The sequence below is a fragment of the Triturus cristatus genome, chromosome 8, assembly GCF_964204655.1.
Source record: "Triturus cristatus chromosome 8, aTriCri1.1, whole genome shotgun sequence".
Taxonomy (NCBI): Eukaryota; Metazoa; Chordata; class Amphibia; order Caudata; family Salamandridae; genus Triturus; species Triturus cristatus.
The window spans coordinates 980418401-980436767 of NC_140591.1; the positions used below are offsets into that span (position 1 = coordinate 980418401).

Sequence of the window (18367 nt, forward strand, 5' to 3'; positions counted from 1 at the left end):
TTCCTTAGAAATAGGGGCATCAATCCTTCTCCTGAGGAATTTCCAAAAGCATATACTTTTTCCAGCAAAAGGACATCTGCAAGCTACCTAGAAACCCAGAACAATTATGCTGCAAAATAATACCACTCTCATTCACTGTACTTTCAAGCCTACATAGAGCATATCTATGTCAGTCAGAGCTCCACATAAATGACACAATAATGCTGTCCTCCTTACAAAGCAATCTACCGGGTAATGGCACAGGAAAGTTCCCAAATAAATATAAATTGTGAGGCAATACCACCATTTTCATGAGAACCAACCTTCCTATCACAGGCAGTGGGAATGGCTTCCAAAAATACACTATTGCCCTCAGAGTTGCTGCTGCCCTACCACAAAAATATCAGGATTCATACAGCACACCTCTAATACCAAGTAAGAAAGGGTATATTGATCCCATTTAACCAGGTTGTGTGATAAGGGAGAAAGCCTGTTCGGACTATATCGGAATACCAGGATATCGCCAAATTCAACAGTGACAGTCCTTAATTGCCTTAGTTTCACCTCAAGTGGTCATAATTCCATGTTAATGTCAAGTGTGTAAACAAGACCATCTGCATATAATGATATAACAGGTTGTGGGCCCAAGATAGATTCCTGTAGGTCTGCCCAACACACTTGTAAATGTTTCTATGATCAAAGCAAAAATCAGAAGAGAGGGAATCCCTAATGTGTCCCTCTTCCCTCCTGATGTTGGTTCATGTTTACTCAGCTAGTATGGACCCTGGCTGTTGGTTCTCCATAAAGGAGACTTCTTTTACTTAGAATCTGTTTATTGTTTTTAAAAACAATAGGTACATGTACAAGTCATATAACAGACTATACAGAACCATCCACATATGGAGTCCTGACAGCCTTTGAAATAACCAAATATGTCAAAGGCTTTCTTTAAGTCAATTGCCAGCACTGTCAATCGCTACAATCAGCTTCTGCTCATCACATATAAAACATGTCTAATGCTAGGAGAAATATTGTGCCCTGGCACAGCGCCTCTTTGGCCAGTAGGAACAATTGTGGGCAACAGAAGAAGCAGGTACTTAGAGACAGCCTTAGAGGGTGGCTTGTAGTGGATACTGAGCATTGAGAGGGATCTATGGAATTTGCATTTGACATTATGAAGACTTCAAAATTAGAAAGTGATAGTATACCTGCTGTGTGTGTGGTTGTAAATATTTCTAACAATTTTGGGCCTAACATATATATGCATTTTGCATAGAAAGTGACCAGTAGCCACCTGGGACTTCCCTCTGGCTAGTTCTGCAATTGGCTTCCTGACCTTGCTAATATTGTTTCTAGCAGGTCAATTTGTACACGACTAAAGTGGGGGTTACACTTGTCCTATTGAAGTAATCATTTATTTCTCGCTCTGCAATGTCATCATCCACTCTGTATAGCTTTGAAAAGTAAGTAATATTGTGTTGTGTGTGGATCGTAACTCCCTCCCTGGTGTTGACATTGGTGATCAGGGCTTCCCTGTGTTCAAATTTTATCAGCTGGTCTAAAAGCCTTCCAGATTTATCAGCCTCATCATGTTTCTTAGCCATATAGGTTTTGTAGTGTAGGCATGCCAACCGTTGCAGGATGTGTAGCTCCTCCTTTATAGCGGTGGAGCATCACTCCACTGAAATGCCCCACAGACGAAAAATAAAATGGTAATGAAGTTAATTCATTACTAATTTATTTTTTTCATCACCCTGTCCCAAACGGAGTGTCAGGAGGGAGCAGGGCCTGCTGAACGCAGCAGCAAGGAGGAGAGTAGGCTGCCTTTTGCACTTGTTTTAAGTGCGCATGTCTCTTTGACCGGCCGTCTTGCAACGGCCAGCCACACATGCGCACTTTAAACCTCCCTATTCCAGTTGTCTTGAGATATCTGGATGAGAGAAAGCAAAAGCCTCCAGTTCGCTGCTCTCATGTTGGTGAACAGCATGAGAACAGCCAGGATAGGTATGAGGAGTTGGCTGGGGCCCTGGACGTCATGAGGGACAGAGAGGACCGGAGCGAGGACGATGCAGCAAGCATTTTAAGTAATGTTTTATTTGCTTTATTTGAAAAATGTGTTTATTTTATGTATCCACAGACCAACCACCCATTTGCCCGCCCTTCCACTTAGCTTAGTTGCCAGCCGGTACTGTATTGCAGAACCTGTGCATGTTGTCACTTCTGTGAAAGAAAACAAACACTCGGAAAAGCTCAGAGAAGTCTAACACATGTTTAATGCAAAAATAGCTAGCTTCAAATATAATCCAAGTGTGACTGGCACTGTCAATAGACCAGTGCTTCACTGAACCAATGGAACTCATAATGCTAAATTCTATGCATTTCTTCTGTACTTTTATACATTGTCATTACTGCAGCAAGCCAAGAAAAGAATACTTGATTAAATCACAACTCAAAATCGACACTTAACATGGAGGTGCTTAACTCTTCTCCTGAGAAGAATGTGAGAAGACCTTGGCTGGAAGAGACAGTGGGGTACAGCAGAAAGATGACTTCATTAAATCTGCATGCTTAGTAAACTTCAAAACAAGGCCATGTTTACTAAAACAGTTTGGTTTAAATGTGTAATGTACACAGTTCTTAATTTAACCGTGTGGTTGCCAGTGGAGTCCACCGGCACTCATTCGGGGGGCGGCACCTATTTTTACTTATTTGTCATTTACAGAGAGCAAGAGAGGGAAAACATACAAAATTGAAAGAAGGAGGAAGAGAAAGACAGAAAAACTGTCACTAATGCAAAGGATTTGGTAGTACTTTAAAAGGGTATAAAATAGATTTTACGTGTTTTATTACCAGCAGATATACAACAAATATGCTTTCTTCTCTTTTCTCTTAATTTGTCCACTGCTGTGGAGTCGAGTGTTTCAACTAGCTCCAATTCTTTCTTTTTCTCTTCTATGCACTTTAGTCCCTTCCTAACTCATTCTTGACACCATGCGATGTTTTAATACAAATACATTTAACCACCACTTTCAATGCTTTCCATTCTACCATGCCATTCAACATGGATTCTTCATTCTCATTAAAATAGTGTTGGATCGCTTTGTGTGTCAACTGTTGTAGCAGGTTGCAGTCTCCACGAGGGGATGTCGTTATTTAACATCCCAAGCGAATTCCCAATGATTATGGGTTGCGGTCGGATATGGTTTACAGAGGTATTCTGCTTTAAACACAAAATAGATTAATTCTCTTGGGAAGAAGAATTTGACCATCCTGGTGTGCAAATCATGGGCATGTAAAAAATATAAATACCCTTTAGCATTCAGGTTATTTGACCTTCGTGAATCCACCGGGTCCCAATTATAAAACAAGCCATCAAGAGCATGAATACATCACAAACTCGATTGTAGTTGCATCTCCATTAACTTTACTAGGTGAGAATATCTTGCTATACATATTGATAAAGGATTGAAGAACTTTTGTTTGCCAATTCCATGGACGTATACACTTGCCATCATTGCATCTTCCCCATCCAGTATTCCCATCACTACTACATACTGTCCATCTGGGTCAATGAAGGTTTTATACATTAAGTCACTGAGTCTTTCCCACATTAAGGCGCCTCTTTCACACGTGAAGTATGTTGTGCTAAATGTCTGGCTCGTCAATCTCTGTTTTATCTTGGTACATTTTGATCCAGTGATGTGTTTCTTGTAGAATGACAATTTGAGTCTCTATTCTTCTTTCATATGAATATATCTTAGATGTTTTGGCATGGACATACAGACCTCTAACATTCTATGTCATAAAGACATATTTCGCTAGGTTATCCATTCCTTAACTTTCCTTTTTGGCTGTCATCTCCAACTCACAATAAATTTCACCCCGTGTTTGCTATATATTAAGCCCAGACCTCCCCATAAAACAATCAAAACTAATCTCTCTGCCCCCCACCCAGAGCTATGAAGCAACATCTCTTGATCCACTATCAAAGAAAACCAGCTTCCAGTACTCTCCAAGCCTACTAAATGCCTAGGCAAGAGCAGTGGGAGTGGCTACCAAGTTCAAGCAACCCCCCGGCTGTTATTATAAATTCCAGCACACATTGACCAACTTTTCTAAAATGCCTCTTGGTGTAGAAATATGCATTTCATTTAACTGTGGACCTAGATCGAGGCAAACTTTCATATTAAGATATTAGCAGTTCTGGGTGGGTCATTTTGTGTTCTCTGCATCCTGTAGTTGATCTGGGTGAGAGTTCTTCAAGCTTGTGTTCATTCTAGTGGACTCCTTGATAGATAGTTTAGTTTGAGTTACACTTAGTGCTGCTAAATCAGCTTCCAAATCTGCTTGTGTTTGTGTCTGGACCCCTCGTGGTGGCATATTTTGAAATTATGTATTGGTGTGGACCAGTCAACCCTTCCAGTGTTGCTCTTTCTACTCTGAGGCTTCTTTGAGCTCGAGCTCAGTAAAGAAGAAAGTTTACCATCTGGCAACAACTTTTGTCTAACTGGAAACAGGAGCTTATTGCATTGCCTTATCTCTCACAGTCTTCCTTTCACTGCCAGGAATTTTGAGCAATTGTTTTGCAGTCACAGTTTACTCTGAAAAAATTCCTTGCTTTACTGATTACAAAGTGGCTAGCCTTTCTTTCTTTTTGTAAAATCAAAAGTCCATCAGACAAACTATGGTGACGGTGGATAAGCAGGGGTTCTATGTGCCCTTTACACTTCAGAGCCAACATTCCAAGAAACACACTGTTGGACTTGGCCCTCTCTGCAAGGTCACCCCCAAACCTTTGCCTTCACCCCTCCTATTTTTGCTGAGTTTGCTTTTGTTGGCCTTAGAACTCAGGGCACTAACACTGCTAACCAGTTCTAACCTGCTTGTACTCACTCCAATAAGCATGCTAACATAGTCTTACACCTGACTGGCATATTTAACCTACGTATAAGTCTCATGTAGAGTGGTATATCATATACCCAGGGCCTGTAAATTAAATGCTAGTAGTGGGCCTACAGCAATTATTGTACCAGCCACTTACATAGCCCCTAAAAACATGTCCCAGGTCTGCCATTGCAGTCTGACTACAGTTTTAAATTGCCAATTCGATTTAGCAATATAACGCTCTTGCCAACCCTTAAACTCCCCTTTTAGTTTACATAAGTCACTCCTAAGTTGGGCCCAATGTAGCCCATAGGACTAGGTGCATCGTAATTAAAAGCTTGCGCACCATGTGAGGCCTACCTGTCTGATAGGATAGCATTGGGTTGCCTTATTACAATTAATAAGTGCTAACGTTTGATTGGAAACAAGTAAGCATCTTATGTTTGATGTTTATGACCCTGTAATTAAAAATCCTCTTTAATGGTAAAGTCGGATTTTAAATTACAATTTTGAAAATGCAAGTTTTAGAAAGTTGGCATTTTTGTGCCTTTTGATATTTGGTGCCTGCAGCCAATCCTAGGTTACATGACTGGGTGTAGTTGGCAGTTGGAATTGTGAATTCCTCCTAGACAGTCACTAAATAGAGGGATTAGTTGTGCCTGAATGGGCACTCTGCCGACAGAATGAGGAAAGAAAGCTGGGCACAGACCCACTTGCATCTGATTAGGCTGTGCTCTGCTTTCATCCAGGCATTGTTCATGCAGCCAGCTTGGAGCCATGGCAGGGAAATCAAAACATTCCAAGGTTTTCAAAGGAAATCCTTTAGAAACTTCTCCTACTTTAAAGAAGTTACCAGGTATAAACAAGGGATCCTCAGACCTACACTTCAGTTAATTTTTTCGGACCTGTGGAAGGACTCTTAGAGGACTGCATGTTGCTGTGGCCTACAGCATACTCCACAAGACTGCGTTGCTGCACCTGGAAAGACTGCTTTGCTGTCTGGAGCCTGCCTTGAACCCCCAGAGTCCTGTCCTGCTGACTGAGCCCTGCTTCATCATTTGAACTCAGGACTACCAGTGTGACTCCAGGGACTAGTTTTCTGGCCTCCTGATCTGAGCCTAAGTGACATAAAAGTCTCCTATAATCTTGAACCCACACCTGGACCCAGCCTGAGTGAGTCCTGATCCCCCAAGTGGTGTCCCTTCAGTCTTGGACCCATGGTTGTGGTATTAAATGCGCCCAGATAGCCAAAATCCAAAACATGGTACTTAAAAGATTTCTGTGCTAAAAACTACTCTGAGAACCAATCTGGTTGTCTATCTGCCCATGGTGCATTGCCAGGCGGCCTGTCTTCGCTGTAGCTCCTGCTACGTTCTTCTCCGCTGCAGCAAATCCTGTTCAGCGGTCCCTCTGCGAAGAAGTATATGGCCTCTTGGAACTCTCGCCAGCTGCAGCCTTTAACTTTGTCCTGCTGAATATTTTCGACTTCCAAAAATGAGACTACATCCAAATGTAGAAATCTTCACGGCGACTTCATATACTGGCTCCCCGACGATGATGCCCCCTCCTCGGACACCCCCGCAGGTTTACCCCACGGAACTTTACCTTCTCGGGACATTTTCTTCAAAATTTCTTCCACCACCTTAGGTAAGCACTGGCCAAGCCCAATCCAATTTTTGAGTCTGACCCGTGCTCTGACATATTTTTTTACTTTGACTTGGTCTCGTGCGACTAGGTGTCCATGGTTAGCTATTTGATCTTTAGGTACTGGGTTTTAACTTAAAACGTAATAAATTCATAATTCCGTTTCTACTGATTGGATTTGTGTCATTTTGTTTTCAAATAATTTATCACATTTTACTCTGTTTTTCCTAAATTATTATGGGATTTTTATTGTGCTGTGTTTTCACTTTATAACTCTTTGTGCTTTGCATAAATACTTTACACATTGTCTCTAAGTCTGACTGATTTTATGCCAAGCTACAAAGGGTTCAGCACAGGTCAATTTAGTGACTTTTGTGGTTCACCCTAACAATGATTGTGGCTGTTGCTGTAACGGGTGTCACCCCCCACATTGAACCAACAACCCACTTTCTCACAAACAGCATCCCTGTGTTTCGGTAGATCTGTTAGACCTATTGCATGGCATTGTTTTTGTTTTTTTTAGAGTGTGGCTTTCCACAGTCTCTGCTCTATATTTCAAGTAGCGCACAATATTTCACAGTATTCTCTATATAGAAAGCAGGATAACTAAAGGATTACAGAGCAGCTGACTAGGAGCTCTGTACAGTGTTGTACTCCATGCACAGTAAGACAGGCCTTGTTCCTCCTGGATTTGAATGTTGCATAGCCAACTCCCTCCTAACAATTGCATATTGTTTCTAGTCTCAGACTCACATTAGCCACTACATTCTCTTCCATTTGTCTTGAAGGATATATAATGACAAGATGGCTCAGGTTAATTTTAGGGCTTGCACTTTAACTCTCTTTAATATGGTCTACACGATGGCCAGTTACAACTGGCTGCATCTGGCCAAGGCCTAGACTATGACAGAGACATATTTTACTAGTTGTGTTGTTATCTCACCAGTGGCATGTCACCACAGACCTCCCCCCTCTATCTTCATTGTCAAAAAAGGTTTGGTATAAGAAACAAAATAAGCAAAAAGATAGGGAAATGGAGGTGGACCATGAAAGCCATCCACAGCCCACTTACATAAATGGACAGCTGTCCTCTAATAGGTCTGTTTGCTCTGCTGCTCCTTTCCATATCAACAGAGAGTTCTGGGGTGTGCATGGCAAAGGGTATGTGAGGTGAAGAGAAAGAAAATGAAGAACTGTTTATGGTTGACAGGATGATTGGCTGAATCCACATGTACTGTAGAGCAGGCCACTGATGGGCATTTCACAGCTGCCTTGGTGAAAAATACTCGAACCGTGTGGCTACCAGGCTGACATTGATCTTCCTCATTTGGCCTAAAGACAACCCTACATGGAAAAACATTAGGCCACATTTTCTGGAGTTCAAGTACAGTTGCTGTTGCCTAGTAATTGCAACTGATAGAATGGGACCCATTTGGCATCGTAGTCAAAGAGGAGCCAATGGAGTAACATAAACACTTCCAATGACTTGTTCTTTAAATGGATCCTCCTTCCCACCCAAAACCTCACTTTGAGGGTTCAAACTAAACTGGCAAATGATGGTGTGACAGTACGGACGTGCCATGGTGCTGCCTCCCTTAATCATCTCTGGTTGTGATCTTATAATTTACAGACCTCTCTGTTCTTTCCCACAACTGGCTGCCTGCCCTCTCTCAAGGCTTTACAGCCTCATCCTAGAAAACATGGTTTATTGTTCATACCTATGCACATCTTTAAATTATTCTTTACCATTGGTATCTTGTTTATTGCTCTGGGTCTACTTTGCTGGTTTGTAGAGCTTTATACATTCTTCAAATATAAAAAATAAAGATGAAAAGTCTAACAGTTTGATGTGTCCTGCCTCTGGTTGTCAGTAATTATTTAAGGAGTGTCCAGAGAGAGACCGGCTCAATTAGATAATGTTCCTTGATAATAGACTTGTTGTTTTTTTGGTGGTTAGCATTATCTCTGTGTCTCCCTTCCTCACCACAGTACAGAGGTAGGCTCCTTCTCTGTGACTGGGAAACTCAATTTTCAATGGTGACAATGCAGTACCCTTCCTCAATGGGGTGTCACAAAAGCTATTAGCTGTTCCATTCTCCTATTTTCTCCAATTGGATGCCACTGCTAAGCTTTGACTTGCACCCATTCCATCTTGAAACCCCCATATGATTGGTTCAGGGATGAATCAATGGCTCAATGAGGTATGTTAGGTTTTTACTGGACTTTTCATTGTTTCCTTCCTCAGACCTGCTTGTATATTCCTCCCCCGTCTTTTAATCCTGACAGAATATGAAGCAGATGAAGTACTGCTATTGAGGGACAGATGATGGCACTTTCCCCATCTGATTCTGCAGTGAGATCTCACAATGGGGTTCCATGAAGCATTACCTTGAAGGAAGTGACACGAAGAGGGTCACCCGGGTCACTCGTGACCACCTCTCAGCCTTCCAAACAAATGAAGAGTCGATCAGACAGTAGAGAATACAAACCTAAGTTATTTATTAGTATTGCGCTGCAGCAGAGCCCAGTCTGACCAGCCTCATGTGATAGCTGCCGAGGGACTGACTCCCCCCAACATAACACAAGATATTATACAATTCCAAACACCTAAGAACACGCCCAGGAAAATTCCAATCCAGGCACAAACAAACAAAGCATGCACAGAAAGATGAGCTGCAGTCCTGAGACCGGGTATATGTTATCTTCACTCCAAGGCCATTTCATCCATGCTCGCCATTAGAGTGAAGGTGGGAATGAGCCTATCTAACAGGTAAGGTATGCAACAATAGAGAGTATGTTCATTAGTGCAGCTGAAATCGGCCTTGGAGAAACACGAGCAAAGATGCATGGAGACAGTTTTCTGCTGAGGCATGCAAAATGTGGCAGGAGCTTTGCTTCAATCATAGAGCAGAATGGTGGCTACTAATAAAATGGTGCATGAGCAAAGGGGCAATAACATTTTCAATCCCAACAACCTCTGTACTGTACATTTTTTGAAAGGCTGTCATTTCATGCCTTTGTTCCATGCCTACAAGTGCTTGCATTATTGCAATTTCAGTTTGTTGCAGCCTAGTGTGTAGTAAGACAGGGCAGACAAGTAAGATTCTTTATTCTGATGTTGTAGGTATGGCAGATGTCTGAGGGGGGTACCATCGTACAAGTTAGGATGCATGCAGTCAAACTAAGACTCATGCTCTTCCACCTTCCAGAGTAGGTGGCGGCAAGCTAAGTATCTGTGGCTGTGATTGGACACTTTGTATTGAACTTGCATAGCAGAGGACTCAGAGAAGGAGTGGGTGGACCCCTTGCACATTTACTTGAAGGGTAAGAGAAGAATAGAATCTGTCCTTCATGCTACCTCTTAAAATATCATAAATTAAATCCCCTGATGTGCAGTTCCGTAAGGGCTCACAGTCAACTATTGTGATACTGGAGTTACAAGACAGGTCTCAATACAGCATAAATGCTTAGGAGCAAAAGCCCTTACCCATGTGCACAACAGATGCACACAGGCACACATATGGATCGACAGAGACGGAAAGGCAAAAGGCGGGGACACTTCTATGATCAAATAGTTCATATCAGGGTCCTCTCTTCGTGCCCTCCTATGGGACTATACTTATGATAAGTCTCAGACCCCATTACAGCAACATATCAAAACCCTTGAATGTAGGGGTAATTGGTGTCTTGATTATATATGTTTGTACACTAAATGTGGTTCCATATGGGGGCTCTTCTCCAATATTTTCTGATTTAGACGTAGCCCGCCAATTGTATTATGCATTACATGATTGGTCCTAATGAATTGCCACTGGTCCGCTTAGGGACAGCAAAAAACATGTTGACCCAGATTAGATTTTATGGAATAACATTTCCCCAAGATCTGCATTGTTTTAAATCTTAACAAAAGGCTTCGTAACATTACAGAATCCATCTAGGGGGTTCTTTTACTTTCTTTTAATTTTTGTCACCTTTTTGCCCAATCTACTCTACACAGTTTTGGCCCAGAAAGTTGGACTGATTTTTTTAAATGATAAGGGGCCTGTCGGGCATTGCAGCACCAGCCGGACGAGGATCATAAACCCCTGCCTGCTCCTCAACAGAGCCCTACCATGAAAGAATGAGCATGGGTAGTTTTGTCAGAGGGAGAAGCAATATGTTTCAGGCCTCCTGTATGAAGCACAGCCATTGCAGGTTGTTCAACAAGCCTTCACTTCATTAAATAGTGCATCTGTTTTTGCCGGGGGGGGTGGGGTAAACTTGCTATAATAACTGGGTTCCTGTATGGTCTCCTTTGTGTTACATACTGGGTATGATATCCTGATCAGAGCCTCAGGGACATAAAAGGCGCCCACCAAGGCGTGCCTTTTATAGGTTTTTATAGGCTGACTATGTATCCTTAGTGGCAAAGGACTGTCTGTGTAAGGGATTGGTTTATGAGCTGCTCTTCCTGTCACTGTTCTCAAATGTTTGTGGGCCCTTTCTCTAAGTGCAACGTCACAGAATGGATTGGGAGTTAGTGTGTTACAGGTCTATGAGTTGAGATACTGTTCCTCTTTTGCTATCAGTGGCTCTTCTTTTAGTTTCTCTCAATGAATCTCAACCTGTCTCATTTTTGTCAACAATGTTCCTGGCAGGCTCTCAGGCACAGGTGAGAGATACTGACAAATGTTTTTGTCCAAACAAGCTGTTATTCATCATTTCCCTACTCTCAGCACTCCCGTCTTTGCATGATAGTAGTTGCAGAGGTGATCAGGAGCAATTCCAGGCAGCTTTGCTGGAATGAAGGGTATTTTTTGCAGACTGTTGAGCACTTTCTTAGTCAACTTGCCCCGTGTCATTGAGTTCAGTTGCAATTCTCTCTTTTCTCCTAAACTGAAAGCATGGAAATAAACACCAAGGATCTTTTTCTGAATTCCACTGACTTTCCAATGTTCCACTGGTAGCACAGTGGTGGTGTATAGACTCCTCATTTTTCTAGTCCTCTAAGCCGTAGGTGGAACCATATGGGCATCAGCAGCAGAGGAATTAAAATATTATCCTGACCTCATTCTTCATGTGGTCCTTCCATTCGTGACCACAGTGCACTTCATTGTTCCCTCACTCTTTTGTGAGTCTACTCCATTTTAACAAATTATGCTTTATCCTCCGAGAGCCAGCAGGTTCATAGTGCAGGGAAGTCATTCAGAGTTCCTACTTTCAGTACTGCTCCACAGTGCCGGACTGGGAAACCAAAGCAGCCCTGGCAGTTTTCTTGGACCAAGCCCTGGGGAAGCTATGCCTCGCTCCGGAGGCTGAAAATGCTTCCTGCTTTTGTTACTGGGGGCCGATATTTCAGCATTGCTGCAAAACCGATCCTTCGTAACACAACCAGCCCCCACCACTGCAAAACTGGCCCCCACCCTTCCAGACTCCAGGGGAAATGGCCGATTCCTGGGACAGCCAGTCCGGCCCTCCTGCTCCATGCATCTTACATGTCTTGCACCTTCTCATTTTTGGGCTATAGATGCTGCGGACAGACTTAGGGAGGTCTGGTAGTATTAGCATGAACATCTGGTTGTTGGACTATGAAACATAGTTAATGGTGGACGCAGCAAAGAATCTCAGGATTTGTACTAGCGGTTTCCAGTATCAGAGACAGAGCCCATATCACAAGTTAGGACTGTGATGAGCAAAAGTTAGGCTAAGAGTAATGCCGGTTACTTGATAGTAACTGGAGAATTCCCCTGGTTAGGAGGGTAGATTACTTCGCACATGCACCACCAATGCATGGCTTCGCAGACTGGTCGCTATAAGTTACCGTTGTAAGTAATCCATCAAACGAATATCACTTAAATGCTAAATTTTGTGTTTATAAATGTGTTTTATTAAAAAGCATGTGGATATAATGGATGCTAAAGGATTGATATTTGCATTCGCAGGTACCGCAAAGGTTTTGAACTTCAACCAAGCCTATATTCAGGGATCAACATTGCAGTTTTACTTATTGTTGCCGGACAGCAGTTTGAAACTTCCATAGAACTACGTAAAATAGGTAGGATTATTTGAATTAATAACGATTGTTTTCTAATCATATCTGATGTATCAGCAACGGATTTTGTATTTGGCTTCTTAGAGTGTTTGCCAAACTTGCTCAGTACCAGAAAATAACTGCACAAAAAATGTATTTATGTCTGCAGCAAAATAGCCAATGTGCTAAATTGGATTACCCAAGACAGTTTCCAGTCAATTATCATAGGCTGAAGCCCAGAAAATCAGTGCTGCTTTAGTTTTATACCAATCAGAAGCCTATTGCTTGATAAGCCCATAAGATTTGGCTATGAAGAGTGATTCCATGCAGAAGAATACCAACATATGTACAGAGCAAGAAAGTTACAGGCTTCTATGCAGATACGGCCCAGCAGCAAGGCAAAGTACATATTGACACAGGCAGCACACATTCAGGGACCCATGAACATAGGCACACACAGACACCCATATGCACAAACAAAGTACTGTGATACGTACACAGGCACACACATTTCTAAAAAAGGCACATCTACATACCTAATGAGTGACCCCCATATCATGAGTGTTCTGATTTTGTAATGTATGAAAGCAAACATTTAGGCTCAGAATGTTGGCCAAAAAAGCAAAACTGGTGCCACACATGACATGGGGCACTTGACAGATACAAAATAACTCATCAACAAAGGGATGGAATATTACAAAAAAGGCTCTAAGGGCCCCATTACGATGGCCACCGTCACGGAACACGGGACCGACCGCCAGAGGTGCGGCGGTCCCACGGGGGCAATCAGGATGCGACCGCCACCCTGGCGGTCGCATCCCACATCTTTTGCATTGCGGCGGGCGGTGCTGCAAGCAGCACCCACCGCAATATAAAAGTGGCATGTTGTGCATTGACATGCACAACGTGACAGGCACCGTGCGGTGCCTACCACCATATGCATGCCAATTAAGGGGGGGACCATGGGTACCCCCAAGTGCACCCCCCCACCCCGGGGGCCCACAACGGGCCCCCAATGCAAAAGACCGCATGCCTTTCCATGGCGGCATCGCTGCCATGGAAACGCCTTAATCCGCCCACATCATAATATGGCGGGCGGTGCATGCTAGGCATCGCCGCCATATTATGGGCCAGGACCGCACGGCAGGCAATCGTAAAGATTGCCTGCCTGCGGTGAAGCGGTGGAGGGTATTTCTGTCTGCTGATGTACCCCTCGCCATTGTAATATGGTGGGGGTAATTGAAGGGCGGGCGGGAAAGATGTCGGGTGGATTGCCACCACCGGTCGGGCGGTGGAGATCTGTCCGACATCATAACGACCCCCTTAGTGTTTAAGTTGTTGAAATGTGACTTGTTTTTTGTTCACTGCTATCAAGGATTTGATATGAAGTGTATGTGTACATATTGCAGTTTGCGGTGCACCATTGTTTCCAAAATACGGTTACATTTTTCGCTGTTTCTTTGTTTCCTACATTTTGAAAAAAACATGTCTATTAACATTTACAAGCAGATTTTATCAAGCTTTACCGTTTTATTTACTGCATAAAACACATGCTTTGTGTTTATATTGTTGAAAAATTATCTGATTTGAGATAGGTGATATCGAAGTATGACATGGGTTTTCACATCTTAAAACAAAATGAAAAATGCTTAATGCAACCTTGTTTAGTTTTTTGTCTATGGCGCTATGAAACTAATTCATTAGTGTGGATGTACACATATGTCAGACATGGGCTCTTTGCAATACATCTTAGTAATGGGTCAGATACGTATTAAGATCAGTCTTCAGTATTTAATGTACCACTGAAATACATGTAGACTATTACAGCAAATGCCTGCCTTGCGTGGTTTCTGCGAAGAGTGATGCTTGCATGCCTCTCTTGCTCATCCAACCATAAAGCAGTAAGTCCACTTGCACAATGTATGCCCTTTTCTTTCATCTCCAAAAAAGCTTGGCATGAGTGAATGCCACAGTTGGCTCTGCTAACCCCAATCAAAAAATGATACATACTGGTATAAGTAAGTAAGTAATTTCTATTGTTAGATTAATTAAAATATTTTCAATATACAATTAGGCATAGACAAGCAATCAATGAAGGGTTAAAAGCCTCTTTGAGGCGTTGTTTACTAGGAATGGTGAACCAGTCCAGGGGTAAAGTGCTAATGCTTTGATGTGACAGCAATGTCTGAATCTCATGCATTAATTTACATAAACAATCAGCAACATCCCAATAGCAGAGAAAAACTGGGCTGAGCTCCTGCAAATGGATATTAAATGGTAATAATGGAGTCCCTCTGATTACAGGTCCATGTTTGAGAACCTCTGCATTTCATATGGTATTTAGACAAAATATTGAGTTAGAAATGTCGACTTACACAAATATTGAGTTGTAAATATCGTGACACAGAAATATCTACAGCAAGAATATTGTGGTCAAGAATATCGATTTTAAGTTAAGAAATATCGTTTTTTTTTAAAAACCTTTATTTCTTCAAGAGTCTGGACACAGCTATTCAGCCGACAACCCGGAGGTTTGGCAGCTTCGATAGGAGAATACAAAGAATCGTCCACAGTACATTGAAGGAGCAGTGAGAAGGTTCCATTTTTAATAATTACAAACACACAACAAACCCCAGCAAGGCAACAACACTGAATGCCCACGGTGGTAGCCCCTCAGGGGGAGCCGGACCCCAATCGTCTAACAGTCACAGTACTATAATAAGAGGAAAAAGGGGGGAAAAGCAGAGGCCCAAGAAGTCAATTAACCATCACATCTGCATACTGAGCTGGAAAGGTCAAGAAGAAAGCTGTTCCTCGGGAGGATCCAGATCAGGGGCAAGACATATTCCCCCCCTGTATTGATTCCATCGCCCCCAGATGGCATGCCACTTCCGAGGGCGGCCTCTGGCGCAATAGACTGTCTTCTCCCTGAGCATACTCCAGTCCATATTTTCTTTCCACGCAGTTAACGTGGGGGGACCCCGGAACCCCACAAGCGCGCGATGTCCCTCTTAGCAACCATGTTACCCAGGGTCACCCACTGGGTCTGTGCCTCATCATGGTCAGTAGGCCCCCAGACATTCAAGAGACAACACCGCGCTTCCGGCTGCATAGCAATGCCCGTCACCTCCCCCATCACCGCATGGACTCGCCTCCAAAATTCCGTGATGACACCACATTCCGAGATGAAAGTACCCACCATACCGCATCCCCTCCTACATAGGCCTTCCTCAGAGTATCCCATATGAACCAGTCGCGGCCCCGTCACATACACTCGATGCAGGATCTTGAGCTGCACCAGCCTCAGACGCGACGGGATCGCAACCTCCTTAGGAGAGGAAACAGCAGACTGACAGTCCTCATCATCCAACTCGAGTCCGTCCCTAGTCCACTGGTCCCGCAGCCCCAGTAGCAAATCAGCCCGAACATTTATCAGTTTCTTGTAGATGAGCGAGATCGTGCTCTCCGGCATATGGCCATCAAGGATCCGGTCCTCCAAAGGAGAGGACTCAGGCACCTTCTCACCCTCCACGAGGACTGACCGCAGGGCATGACGCACCTGAACATATCGGAAAAACTCAGACGCCCCCAACTCGTACTCCTTCTGCAACTCTTCAAAGGACTTCACCCTACCCTTAATCAGCATATCTCCAACCCTGGAGATGCCGATCAAGTCCCATTTGTCAAACCCTTTCGTATGCCAAAGCCTACCCAACCTTTCAGATTCGAACAACGGGGCTGCTAGGGTGAGCCTATCCTTCCAGCCCAGAGAGTCAGTCGCCATCTTCCATACACGCACCGCCACCCCAGTGGGCCCCGTGAGGGATGAGTCGAGGGACCGCGAATACAACGCCCTAAGATAGTTTCCCCCGCGCAACAACCATCTGCCCATGGCATAACCAGGGGTGAGGGCCGGACCATAGAAACCGTGGTTAATCGCGGACAACTGGGTGGCCCAGTAATAGCGTCGGATGTCTGGAAGCGCAATACCCCCGTCATACCATGGAAGCGTCAATTTAGCAATCGCTATCCGCGGCCGCCCATCCCACAACAACGTCCGTTGGAGGCTTTCGACCTCCCGAAAGTACTTGGCCGGCACCCAATCTAGAGTGTTTTGCAATGCGTAGAGGAACCGGGGAAGGGACATCATTTTGAACAAGGCAGCGCGCCCGACGAGGGAGAGCGGCAGCCTCCGCCAGCCCTCAACATCCCGCCGCAGGCGCGCCAGGGGGGGGAGCAGGTTTCTCTCATACCGCAGGGCGGGGTCCATGGAGATAAAGATCCCCAGGTACACGAAGCCCTGCTGAGCAATCTGGATCGAACAAGTTCGCGGGACCGGCGGAACCTCACCACTCAGGACGTATAAATACGATTTACTCCAGTTGATGACGAGACCCGAATTCCTACCGAAGGACGTAAGAACGTCACAGACCACTATGAGTGAGTTCTTGGGCGAGGCAAGGTACAACAAGATGTCATCAGCATATAGCGAAATGCGGTCCTCGTGTTCGGGCGACCACCGAAGGCCACGTATATCCGGGTGCTAGCGTATCCACGCCGCCAGAGGTTCAAGAGCAAGAGCGAACAACAGAGGCGACAGGGGGCAGCCCTGCCGAGTCCCCCTCCCAAGCCGGAACGGAGTCGATGCCCGGCCATTTACCACCACACTCGCAAGGGGTCCCTCATACAGCAACCTCACCCAGCTCACAAAACCAGGGCCAAAGCCGAACTTGGCTAGCACAGCCCACAAATACTCCCATTCCACCGTATCGAAGGCCATCGTGGCATCAAGAGACGCCACAATAGCCGGCTCTCGCAGCGTGCCAGCCCTGGCGATCACCCCATGAAGGCGCCGAAGGTTCAACGCGGTGTTGCGATGCGGAATAAAACCGGATTGATCAGGATGAATCAAGTCTCCAAGTACCCTGACCAATCTGCCCGCCAGGATTTTAGCCAGGATCTTCGGCTTGGCGTTGAGGAGTGATATGGGCCTATATGAGGCACACTTATCTCGGGGTTTACCATCTTTATGTATCACAACAATTGTCGCCAGCCTCTGGTCCAACGGGAGGGTCCCACTCCCCCGCGCCTCCACGAACATGGCGCGCAGGTGAGGGGCCACCTTATCCGGGAACAGTTTATACAGGTCAATCGGCAAGCCATTCGGGCCCGAGGCCTTGCCCGAGTTCAGCGCGCGAATAGCTCCCGCCACCTCATCGACCGTTAAGTCTCCATCAAGATCATCTCTATCTACAGCAGAAAGACAGGGCAGAGCGATATCCCGAAGGAGGTCACACGAGTCCTCGGGCGGCCTATCCGACACTGAGGCATAAACCTTACGGAAATAGTCCGAGAAACATTGGACAATCCCCTCAGGTTCCACAATCACCTCTCCCCCCTCTCCCATCAGCTCCGGCACTACTCTATTAACCCGTTCTTTTTTATCCAGCCAAGCTAGGAGCTTCCCGGCCTTGTCACCAACATCATACAGGCGGCCCTGCTGTTCCCTACTGAGGGTCTTAGCGGCATTTGTCACAAGGTCCTTATACTCGGCTTGCTTCAAGCTCAGCTCATGCAGTGAGGCCGCTGTTACCTCCTCCTCTAGCGCTCCCTCCAAAGCCACGATCTCCTCCTCCACCTGCATAACCTCGCCATCTCTCCGCCGCTTGGCCGCCACTACAAGTGAGAGGGCCTCCCCTCTCAGCACGGTCTTAAATGCTTCCCAGAGCGACACTGCCGAGTCCACGGACCCCTGATTATCCTTGAAAAAATTATCTACTGTCTTTACCAGTGCGCTGCGCATCTTGGAATCTCGAAAGTACCAGGGGTTGATAGGAGCCACCCTTCCCC

General features: G+C 44.8%; 1 protein-coding gene across 1 annotated transcript in view; it reads left to right on the plus strand.

Moving 5' to 3' along the window:
- Window positions 1–18367, plus strand: part of MAP3K15 (mitogen-activated protein kinase kinase kinase 15) — a 1172574-nt gene that overhangs the window by 591801 nt on the left and 562406 nt on the right. Inside the window, exon 8 of the mRNA XM_085622522.1 lies at window positions 12429–12541. Within this exon, the coding sequence (XP_085478648.1) occupies window positions 12429–12541 (113 nt within the window). The remainder of the gene's footprint in view (window positions 1–12428; window positions 12542–18367) is intronic.